Source organism: Diprion similis, chromosome 6 (genome assembly GCF_021155765.1).
Source record: "Diprion similis isolate iyDipSimi1 chromosome 6, iyDipSimi1.1, whole genome shotgun sequence".
In the NCBI taxonomy this organism is placed as follows: Eukaryota; Metazoa; Arthropoda; class Insecta; order Hymenoptera; family Diprionidae; genus Diprion; species Diprion similis.
The window spans coordinates 19387294-19400080 of record NC_060110.1 but is presented as its reverse complement, the minus strand read 5'-3'; the positions used below and the strand labels follow the sequence as shown (position 1 = coordinate 19400080).

At 38.9% G+C, this 12787-nt stretch overlaps 1 protein-coding gene across 2 annotated transcripts in view; it reads left to right on the top strand.

Annotated features, from left to right (window-relative positions):
- The first annotated feature begins 9418 nt into the window (after positions 1 to 9418).
- LOC124407200 (nesprin-1) overlaps positions 9419 to 12787 on the top strand; it is a 126882-nt gene continuing 123513 nt past the window's right edge. For both annotated transcript variants that reach the window (XM_046883085.1, XM_046883083.1), the window contains exons 1-2: positions 9419 to 9632; positions 10778 to 11006. In XM_046883085.1, the coding sequence (XP_046739041.1) occupies positions 9429 to 9632; positions 10778 to 11006 (433 nt within the window). In that variant the 5' untranslated portion in view covers positions 9419 to 9428. The remainder of the gene's footprint in view (positions 9633 to 10777; positions 11007 to 12787) is intronic.

Sequence of the window (12787 nt, the reverse complement as noted above, 5' to 3'; positions counted from 1 at the left end):
TTCCGGCGTGAAATTCACTAATCATCACGCAAATGGCTCGACTTTAGGTCAGAGAAAATCTTTCTCAATTTTAGGATCTTAAAGTACACTTCATACATTTTCGGCGATCAGTTTTTTGTACTTCCCAGAACCATAAAGATACCTCGGAAGAACGTTGCATGTGATGTTGACAACCATATTATTAACATGTGAAATGTGAACTGTATTAAACCACCTAACTTTCTTCAAATTGTTATAGAAAAATGGACAAGGATGCACGCGATAACCGCTCTCGCCAGCTGGACCCGGAGCATAAATCCACCGGCCCTGGTCGTGACGCTGGGTATCACGGTGCAGGCACAAAGGAAGATTTGGATAATCATGGAAACCAAGGAAATAAAAATCATCCAAAGTCTGGACCTGTCGCAAAGAAATAATTAATACCTTCTTGCTATCTGATCCTATTATATTATGCTTTTTACGTCACCATTGTACAAGATGACCACGCAATTAATAAAATGAACCTTTTTTATATACTGTATATCAATGTTTCACAATGTGTCTACTTATTCAGCATGTATGCAAAATTCACAGACCCCGCAAAAAAAAGAAAGCTGGAACAGTAAGAACTGGTTTTCAATGATGTACTGAAAAATAACGTTTGGCTATGAATTTTTCTTCATTCTCCGACAAACTAGAAACCCATAATCCTTTCATCAATATTATAAGCTATACATATACGGGCACATCTTTAATTCTAGTTTAATTTTATATTAAAGTTTCTTTTTATGGTTGGTATGCATTATAATCGTGTACAGGTACGTATGACTAAAAGTTTCTGATTTAACAGTATAATTGAATCGTCAATTCATAAATTCTACGATATTGTTCAGGGCTTTTATTGCAGTAAAATGACGAGTATAATTGATTCTGCTGTTACCAGACTCGCAATTTAAATTCACTGTTCATGTTCACATCATGGCGCGCTGGAGAATATACGTTGTGTTTCTCACCAATTAGGTATATAATGCAAGTCAGAATTTAATTCAATCATTTTGTTCCGTTGTGTTATACTACCTATATAGTCATGAGACGAATACAAAGTAATAATTATTCTTCAAGCAACGATGGTTTTTCCTTCGAGACTTTTCAAAGTCTCTTCCATAAGAAAAGATTAATTCTTGTTACCGGTTTTTGACATTGGTTTTTTGCATTGTCAAATTGCTTTCATGAAGTATTATTCAGCCACTGTTGAGTACACGAAAGTGAGCGAGAACAGATGATATTCTATACTCACAGAAATTTTTACGGAATACATATTTCATTGTAATTGTGAAAGGCATACAGTCACAGTAAAAGTTTCGATACATTGCTGATAAAGAATTTTTCTAACATCGGCACCGCGATAATTATACTGCATCCCGATTGCTCCAGAACCTGCAGCGGTTTCCCGTTTCGAGATCAAAGCCAATTTGTCTTTTTTTTTTCACCAAGAACTTGCAAAGCATCTTTCGCAACCCACGCCTACTCTCAAGTCACCTTGAATCCCACGTCGAACAACGTTATTCTTATGAATTACATATAACGTAAGATTCAACGACAGAGGAAGCCGAGGTGGTGAAAGAATGGAAGGGCTAATTCGGGTTGGTCGTGAGTTGCATTTTGTAATCCACTCTGCACGCAGATACTTAATTTATCGATGATCCGAAGCCGTAATGTCTCATAAGCAACGTCGCAGGCTCATCGAAGATAATAGCAGCGTCGCGACGCCGGGTGTCGTTGGTGGGGGAGGTGCTGGATCTTCTTCGTCGAGTGATGCCAAAGTTAAATATAAATGTGGCGGCAAGCGTCTCGACGCCCGCGCCCCGACGCTCATCCTGGACCAATCTGGCCAGTCTCGTCGTGTTCTCTGTGTCGGCCGTTCGCGGGAGACTTCGATAATCAGAACCGGGGTGGTGAAACAGAAACAGGGATTAAAAGCAGCGATAATAATACGAGTATATACGTACATACACTTTGCGGTTTGCCTGTAGAGACGAATCAGGATAACGGACTGTAACGCGTTTTCACAAACGCAGTGCTTCTCGATACAAGCCGTTCGCTGACCGGTAGACGGTGACTTCTTTGCCGGAGTACATGCTTATAGGTGAGCCAAGGTTGTTCTGTGAATCCTGTGCAGAGTACTCGAAACCATCTTCGAGATCGTCGATATCGCAAGAGATGCAGCCCATGCCGTCGGGGACGAGATTCCGGATCTTTACTTCGAACTCACCCCCAATTCTTGGCCTCCATTTTTCTCTCCCTTATCTTCGTTACGTTTTCAATTCAGCATAAAAGGATTTTTTCCTAAAATCCTGTTATATTTGGTCTTAAAAATGGTGTCACGTTGTTTAAACTACACAGAAGAACGTTTTCCAGTGTAGTTGAGGAATTTTTCTCCTATTACATTGGAATGCTCGCGTCGACAAATTGTTATGAATTCTCATTGCGACGCCGACTGTACAGTGAGCGGAAAAGACCGGGACGATATTGCGGAATTTTCGATCTATCAGGAACATGACTTCCGCTTGGAGCGGAACTATTTCTGATCGGCAATTCACGATTGATTTTATTTTTGGACTCAGCATTCGGGATCCAGGATTCAGCCTTCGCGCGTACGTTGCCCTGTGCGTCTCGCAGATCTACATTTTAACCTATTTAATCGTTTTTGCCGAAATTAAATCAAATCTCGAATCAAATAATTAAGCCGAAAGCCTGCCCGCTGCCCAAACGATAGCAGATCGCGGTTGACCCGTGGCAGACGGTGCCGGCGCGAGTTTCTACATCCTTATCGTGCCCCACGGATGAGATTTTCCGGTGAACAGGATATTTTCTAGTCTCGTTGAAAATCGATATTATTCTCCATTGAGGATCATCATTTTCCGATTCGAATTTTTCATCCATTTCGTCATGCCTGCCAGTCTTGTCACGTCGTAAGCAAATTCTTTTAGCTAAATTCTAAGGATTTCGCATCAAACCGTTACTAATCGATGTTAAATTTATTTATACTCCGAACTGATGCGTAAAACTGAATTCAAAAGGCCTTCTGCGTTACAATTAACTGTCGTTGAATTGACTTCACATTTCTTTCAAACACTTGTTTTAAATTCGTGGAGATGATCAAGAAGGATTTTATCAAAGGATTTTTTTTTCATCGTAATTGATTAGACATCAATGTCTAGTTTGTTTTCAAACGACTGGAATAGAACGTTTCCGAGACGAGCGGCTAGTCACCGAGTTGAATGAAATACCCAAGCACAATTGTGTAGTGAATCGCAATTTTGAAAAGTACTGGATAGAAATATCTGCTCAACGGATTGAAGAAACTTATTGAAATTCGGTGACTCTACTTTGTGAATAGCTTGTGACAAAAATGAAATTAAACTTTCAGAAAATTGAGTTCTCGATTCAGGGTCTACATCTAAAATTAGATTTCGTTCACTATGCGTTATTGTTTTCGTCATTTATCAACATGCAATTATCTCACAGAGTAGTAGAAGAATACTTTGCGGGAAAGATGTATAGAAAAAGGATCAACTGCAGGTAGTAATTTGCGAATGAAAATTCTACGAATGCATTTCCTATCGTGAAGTTGTTAAATTCGAAATAATCTTTTTGGTAATTAACAGTGTTGGATCGAGACATTAAATTGATGGCCGTTCTTGTGGCCGTCGTCGTTGGTTATTAGGCCACACGCTTAGCGCTCGGCATAAGCATCACCGCGAAGGGCGTTGCGAATTTAAATATTTGTGTCAGATTCTGAAATATCCACGGTAGACACCAAGAATATAGTGTGCATCCAATCCATGTCGCTTCCAATTCAAAAATAGAATCAGATTTATATTTAGTTACACTCGGATTCGCTCATACGTACAGACACGTACTCTCACATGTACAAGTACACGCATACCTGTAATACACGTTTCAACTTGAAGCGTGACTACGTGCACTGCGTGAAAAATTCGAGTTTTTATACTGGGTCAGTCATCAGGCCGCCGTTAGGCTGTGGTTAATTTAAGGATTGGCGATTCACTTTTAATAGGCCTCTGCGACTGCGGCTGACCGATTTCACGCCACAGTGTATTCGGATCTGAAAATATCTCGCTGCAGGATCGGTATTTATATGAATAAGTGCAACCGTTTGATAGAGAAGGATAATGTCGAAGGGGTTTAGATTTTTTACCAGAGACTTGATGTGTCTGACATAAATTGCAAGAAAAAGTACAATCGTATTTTAACATATTGCGCGTTTACAGTATTCTTATCACGTCCAACAGACCGCATTGAAATTGCGTTCAGTAACGTGGAAAATAATGCACTGACGAATTTTATCATACCTACTTCATGTAATATTTTGAAGAGTCATTTTTAAGTCTTTCGAAATAACGTTAGTTTATAATATTTGCTATGCATGCATACTTTTCGGCTGGCGGCTATATTTTACTACGATATTTCAGAGGCTGTCTGTTGTTACCGATGCTGTCTATACTTTACGACAATCGCTCCGACTTTGATGTCTATATTGTCGTTCTTTGAACTGGTTTAAAAGATGAAATGCCTTCAATTTCTTGCATAGGCGACGACCAGGTGTTCGCATTTATTACCCATCAACCGTTTTCGCAATGTACCGAAAATTATGGCTACTAATTAATTTATGGGACAAAACGTGATGCCTTCGATTGGTGTTTTTTCGATTCAAAAACTTCCTAAGTGGTCAGTCATCAATTTTAGGAATGCCAAATTACGAAATCTTGTAATATTCAAATTTTGCATAAGCGTCAGACTTTTGAGGTTTTGAATTATTCAATTCTTGAATCGCTGCCAAGTGTTTTGTAGAAGTTCAACTAGCTTTCACTGAAAAAACAGAAAAAAACGTCTGTTGGGAAATATTTAGCGAAATATCGTTTGCAGCACAGAAAAATCTGGCTCAAAGTGTACATAGAAAATTTTTTCACATACACCAGTCAAAAAATGCCTTCAAGAAATCGCTTTAGAGTTCATTAAATATTATTTTTCAAGAAAATCATTTTCCCCACGCATGAAACCTCATTGACAGAATAATCCAGTCACGGAAATCCGTGAACTTGTCGTGCCATCATTCAAAAATTATTAGGTTTTTGTACACTTTATTGAGTAAGTTTTCACAAAAATTCTCAGTTGAAAAAAGTGCACGTCCCTACTTAATTTAATTAATTTTACTCTTATACCACGGCCCGCGTGTCGTTTCGCCACTCATTCGTTACTTCTTGAAAGTAGATAAGGTTTCTCCCTGCGATCTTGTGACCAACAAACATACGCATGGCTGTAGAGTTTGAGATTGTAACGGGATGCACAGAAATAAAATGCGCAGTTGGTCATACCAAAGCACCGCTGAGTGAAAACTCTGTTAATTAAATATTGGACGATGTGCGTGACAATATATCATAGCAAAAATGATCCATGAATCCGTTGCAGTAAATTCAGCAAACAGAAAACATAACAAAAACCCGGAATCGATGCTTAATTCACCGGATGTTCCATCGACTGACGAAGTGAATTATAAAGGAATAATTTGATTCGTCCACGTAAAAATTGAAACTAAAATTAATATTTTGCATAAAATTCTGCGGTCTTACTAAATCGACGTTTCCCGGCTTATCCTAACTCGTAATGAAAAATCAACGACCACCGACAAACGTCGGACGACTGTTAAAAACCGAGGCTCGTGCGATGCTTGCGAAAAATGGTAGAGACTATAGCATGTATAAGCGGGGAATGAACTCTTTGGTTGATCTCAGTACATGGCCTTTCTATACCGCGAACGCGTGCAGACGACGCACTATTTCGGGAGGGATTGGCGTAGCGCCATACAAACTGCTCACTCAACGCTCACTCGGTTCCATTATGCGACCTCTGGCTAAAAGTTCGGACGCAGGATTTTCCTGATTGCCTGGATCACCGCAACAGCTTTCAGACCTGATAACAGCGTTCGTTTAGATAAAAATCGCTCCTACTCATCCCAATCTATTATATAACCGGCATTTCAGAAGGTTCGTGCGGAGAATTCGGCGTGATTACAAAACCGTTATTGATCGTAATTAATAGCGATTCGTGAATAATGCTGCAGTAATCAATCATAGTTCAATGAAAATATGCAGATGATAAACGGCACGTTATTTTCAGATCCTGAAATCGCAAAGACGGTTGTAACCGAAATTTGACAAATTGTGAAAACCAACATTTGCTGGATTTTTAACGAACGTCGGTCAATTGGGTATTTGCATTGAAATATGTTGTATGCATGTTAAACAGAGAAACCAAGAAAATATAGCAGCACCCATGATGTTAAGTTTTCCCTATGGAATTGTAATGTATCTAAAATCCAGTGAAATTGAACAGCTCGTGATAACATCGGACATTTTTCTTCTGGGTGAAAAAATACTTTCTGATTATTTCATGTTTCTCTGCTTTACACGTGTATGATTAACGGCTGTTTATTAATGCAAAGACTAAATTCGCTGAACGATCTTTTCATAACAGAGAATTTTTAGACGCACGTGTAGTTTTCGCACCCGATAAAATATAACGACGAGAAATACGGGACAAGATCGGAGTCACAAGTCAACCTGCAAGCACCTTCGAGATTCGTCTGCATAGTGGGCGAGGATTTCCACTGTATAACCATCCCGCAATCGTTGTAAAAATTATTTTTATTCTCGCTAGTGATCGTTGCGCAACGATGAAGTTAAATAAAGCGATGACGTATTGAAAGGGAAGTAAATTATTGGTCACATGGATTTTAATTAACCGAAATTGAGATCAAAGCACTTCGTCGTTAATTCAAAATAATATTTTATGATATTTAACAAATCAACAGCTCACTCGAATTTCGCCCTCAATTCGTTTTAGCTTAGACAGACAATTGAATTATATCAACTAATAGGAAAGCGCAATCATTTAAACTGGTAGTTTAATTCAGTAAATAAAGAATCGAGAACCTTTGATAGCGGTTGATGAGTATTAATGCGAGGCTCGATGCTGCAGTAGAGTGGCAGCAGCCGATATCATTAAATAATCGATTTCCTATTAAATCGATTATGTTTCAAACTCGATTAATCGACCGACTCGTATATTTTTTCTCGTAATCGATTTTTGTTTTTTACTCCCATGAACTACGCAATAAAATATAAATTTATCCGATCAAAGTATCAATTATTATAATTGTTTTTTTTGCTAAGCACCTATTTGATATAATGAGTGAAAGATAAATGAAGATTTTTATCTGAAATTGCAAAAAATTTGTAACAAAACTGTAAATTATCAACAAACTTTTCCGGTATTAAGACTATGTACTGAAATTTACGCAATCTTGGTTCCAAATGCACCGTTTTAAAAAAATACGAAATAATCGATGATCCGATTAATTTTTACTGATTCAACCGAGTCGTGTTTGGTTATTTTTTCCAACTCGATTAATCGTTTCCTTGATTATTTTTAGCTTACTCAGTGGCCATCGCTGATAATCAGACTATTGAGACGCGGTTGTCGTTTTATTCGGGCAGAAACGAGCTTTTTTCAGAGCCACCTGAATTTCCTTCCCATCGAAAGCCTGGGACCCTGAATATTTCAAAGCATGCTGAGCTTGGGCGACAAGCAATACAACTCTTCCAATAAAAAAGATAAGCTTGCGGGCGGATAACGGATGCATTCCTCGAAGAATTCTTGGCCATGTAATCACGTTCGCCGAATCATGTTTTACATGCGTCGTGGCCGGTACCACGAATTTGTCTTATCGCTTAACCGAGTGAACGATACTCGTACCGTCCGCGCAAAAAATTATGCCATCTTCAAATATCCGTTACAATTTTCAAATCGTACACCACTCCATGTTTAACATCCTCTTGCAGTGGTCTGTATTTTTACTCCACTATTGCGTCACTCGATTTTGCTTTTGGATTGGCACGTTTCACGAAAGTTTCTAACTGAGTGGAAAATCTCTCGACGGATGGTTGACGGGTGAAACTTGTCTGATAGATCGTCGCGCACTTAATCAATCAATTTTTTTACTTTTAAAATTTTTCTTCCTTTACTGTGATTAAGCTTTGCATTCTTCCTGTCTTTTCTTCTCCTGGTCGCGAACTTTTGCTTCATATCATTAGTTCTTTGTTATCAAACTTTGAATATAACCTTTATTGAAAGGCACTTAATTAATGACCAATTTTTTTCTGAATTAAAACTTATACTGAATATCACTTTATGTCTACCAATGTCTGACGTAGATTTTACAACGCGAAATAGATTATTTTGGCTATACTTATTAGATCACGAAGTTCAGATAATTGGATTTATCTCTATGGAAATTTTCAGCAATACACTATTGTATAATATCGCAGCAAATCTAGTTTTGAGGTCAAGCTATGCATGTGACGAAAAACATCGTAGCGGATTTTTTCAGCCGCACAATTCCAAGAGTTTATTTTCTCAAAACTAATTCGAGACGGTATAACGACTTTTCATCTGGCAAGCCTGAAATAACGGAGATAAAAAAGTATAAATGAAATTTTTCACCGAAATCAAGACTGGGATAGTTGGGAAACAGTAATTCCATCTAATTTACTCAATTAGTTAATCGAAAAAACGCAAGATTCTAAAAACAATTTTACTATTATAATATCTCTTATCGTATTGGTTAGTAGGTATCGACGATTCCCGCGGAAATGTCAAAAGTTACTTAAGCATGTACCGACCGTACATTCCAGTCAAAAACTTGTAAAGACGGAAATTTTATATAACGCAGGTTTAAAATGCTACCGAAGTTCATTGATTTGAATTCAGTTGAAGCAATATTTGTTTAACACCGAAGAAAATTAAAACCCGTAAATTTCAGCTACAACGAGATAATTATTGATGCCTTTCAAGATATCGCGTTATTAAATTTTTATTCCAGTAAAAAAAATTGCATTGTTTGAGCGATTTAAATGAACTAGAGTTGACTTCAATCGTAAATGAATTCTGTACAAATCAAGAAAGATACATTTTCGATTCAATTTTTCAGTTGACCAAAAAGACAAACTTCAGATGCACTCCCAACCCTGAAAATCTCACATCTCCGTATCTGTTACAACTATACAGACACGACTATAACGCGATTGTTTATAAATCTATTTACAGCGATGCTGATCAGCGAAGAGAGGGCCAGTTACAGCAGTATAAAAAAGTAGTGCGACATGTCGCAGCATCCGACGCGCCCGCCGGGCACGCCTGGGCCTCCCGGTGTTCCTCCGGGAAGCTGGGCGAACCGGCCAGGCGCTCCAAGTCCGTTCCGACCGGCGTCTCCTTACAGTCCCTCACCCCCACCTCACCACCATCCAAACACCCACCCCCACTCCCTACCTCATCCCCATAATCGCTCTCGCGGGCCAACCACCCCCATGCATCCGCACCCCATGTCGCCGCTCAGCTATCCCCCCATGATGCACCCCATGAGTCCGGTGCCCATGGGCATGCCCATTTCCCCGGGAATGTCCCCGATTTTCGGCTGTCCACCACCACCGGGATACATCCAATGCCCGAGACCTCGATGGCCGTCGCCTTTGCCGCCAGGATCGGTTCCTCGACCTTATTTACCACCGCAGGTGAGAAAAATGTTCGTCCTCAATGGGTGAACATTCTGTCACCAGCATGATGAGTATTTAGTGAGTTGATGGACGGTCTGTTTATCAGCGATGATGTTTTATTTGCAAATACGGAAACGAGAAATAGTGAAATTGTAAACGAAAGCTCAGGTAACAATGTTTCACTTTAGACCGCTTCCAAATTATGAAAAATTTAGTAGATTTGTGAGATTTTTGAAACTGTGATAGCTCATTTTGTTCACAAAAATATTTTCTACGATCCCAATGAAATACTTTTAGTTTTAACATGTTTATATCGTTTAGATTTTAATTATTCAACCTCATTGTGCACATTATCAATAAATGGCAATATCGAATTGACTAGTAGAAAAATTTTTCTTGTTTAGTCAATTCGTATTAAAATATACACTTTTGAATCAAGTCAGACATCGATATCCAAGCTTCTGTATATAATTTCAGTATGTTTAGTTTTGGAATTTTTAAGAAATTATCGCAGTTTGCGATTAGGTTAATTTGATTAATCTTCGATGCGCGACTATCTCGGAGTAAAATTAATAAAAAGTATCGACTTTTGGTCGTCCAACCTCCTTAACGGTTTGATGGAGTTTTCACCGAAAACTCGGATCGTTTATGGCGATTTTCAAATAATTATTCTGCAGCCATTAATGTTTTTACACATGTACACCGGATTTCGTGCTTCGAGGAATATAAAGATATGGTTTATTGTTACACATAAAATTTTAAATGCCGTAACCCTGCAGTTGAAATCGTAGTTTGGGGTTCAATAACATGATGGAATTCTTGAAAAAAGCACTATCCGATTTCAAATATTTCGTTAATATTCATTAGTTGAGTTAAGCTGATTATAAATTTGAAATTAATTATTTCCTTGAAAGGTGTTCAACTAATCAAAACTACACATCTTGCTCTTTGTGTATGATACAGTTATTTTTACGTCATTTATTGCATAGTTTAAATATATCCCAAGCGGGAATACCTATTTTTCAACCAAAAAATTGTTTTCCGGTATCGAAGTCATTCTAAGAGAATTCAGGGACCTTCGATTTTGGACAAGGATAAATCGATATCGCAAAATTCGACCTGACAGCCAGCAAGCGAGATAATTGTTTTTTGCGTCTACGCAGAGTCCGGTGGGAAGCGGAAGCGGTTCGCCGATTCCCTGTGGTCCACCGGAATACCTGATCGCACCGTACAGACCTGGTGATTACGAGTACGTCGGTGTGCCGTTGGAGCCGAGTCAGGGCGACGAAGAAGCGACGGGACCGAGTACGGCGGAAATCATCGCGAGTCAGAGCCAGGATTACGTTGACGAGAAGCTAGCCGAGTACCAAGCGACCATCCAGCAACTTCAGGGTGAGTTTTCCGCTCGATCCCTTGGGATTTTATTTATATAGATATAGAGAGAAGAAAAACTGCCGGATAATCTAGTGGCGTTGAGCAGCGAACTTCAAACAAGATTCAACGGACGATTAACGATCGTGTAAAACACGTGAAACATTCCAAAACTATTCATTTTCAGACGTTCACTCTTCCCATTACTTTTTTGAAACTTTGGATATCGTTTTTAGATTTTGCTCCACCTCCTTTTCCCCTGCGTTTTATTGTACTTTTATTCTCACCTTGTAAAAATAGACCGCATCAAGCTATTATCAGCCAGTTGAACCGTACGCCTGAGTTCAGATTACATGGTACGCGGTGCAGCGTTCGAGGTGACAAACGTTAGGCGCTTTCGGCTGACAGCTACTGACCGTAACTACTGACTCCAGCTGCTGACTGACAAGCCGGTGACTCCGTGATAACTAACATTAGAAAGTGTCAACATGCTGTTGCTGCAGGCGTGTAAATCCCGAGAACTTGAACAGAAATTAGCCCTTTCGATTTTGAAAATCCAAGCCAGTGTTCAAATAAATGTAATAATTGTTTATACCGTATTCTTGTCGACTTGCTGTACACATACATAGTTTCTCTATCGGTAAAAATCGTCGAGGGGGGGTTGGTTAAAATATGAAACGATATTGCTGTAAATTTCACAGTTCAAAGTTATACATCTAAGACTTCTACAACGGAAAGTCCGAGGCTTAATGACCTCGCGGTATAAGGAGTAGAGTATTTTCTTTAACCGAATATGCAATTGATTTTTAGATGTTGTGAATCACCCGCTTATTTGCTTTGGAAAAATCTATAATTCATCTTAGTTGAAGCGAATATTACACAGACCAGAGAATTTGAAAATTAGATGAGATCGCATTTTTCTCTTTACACGTCTTCTCACCTCGATCTTATATCTAGACGTTTATACACATCCAGTCCTCGGCTATTCGGCTAGATGCTATTACTGGCTGACGATGAAGTCTGAGCTGTTGCACGTGTCAGATGCGCAGTTAAATGTTTCACGAATGTTCAACGCTTATAGGTGGTCGCCCCAACTATCCCGGACAAATGACGGAAACATCATTGGGTCACGATCAATTAGTATATCGTGACAGCTGTTATTACGCTATGAATTATCTCAACGACCCCATTCACGTGCAGCGATATGTTTTTGTTTTCCTTCGTGTATAATAAGTTTAATTAATGGACGTCAACGCCGCTCTCCGACGTGATGCCGAAATCTCGTAAATTCTCTCTCGAATTTTCAACAGCGATATTTTTCCTCCCATTTCCTCGCTTCGCATGTCGACAACTTCGATCCGAGTCTCATCTCACGTCAAGATTTGTTTGCATTTTCGAAATCATTTGTTGATAAAAAAAAAAGTAAAACGAAAGACAAAAAAAAAACATGTCGCAACGCCGACAACGGTCATATAAATTATAATCATAGTGATGCGCTGGATCGTTTAAACAGTTCTTTTAGTATTTTTTTACCTTGCTTACCTTTGTCATCGACCAAATTGATTATGGCAGAGTCACGTAATCGTTAGTTACTGTGCGTGTCACTCTGGCAGCGTGTAGGTAACCTATTCTGTAAAGTTCACCAATACCAATCGAATAAACACGTGTCATGGATTTAAAGTGAAGGTAATTCTATTTTACCTACATCTCGTAGGATTTATTTTTGTATCCAAGGCCAGGAATGAAGTCAGTCATTTTTATGCAAAACTCGTGAAAGGTTCTTGACACGAGCTTTATTTGCA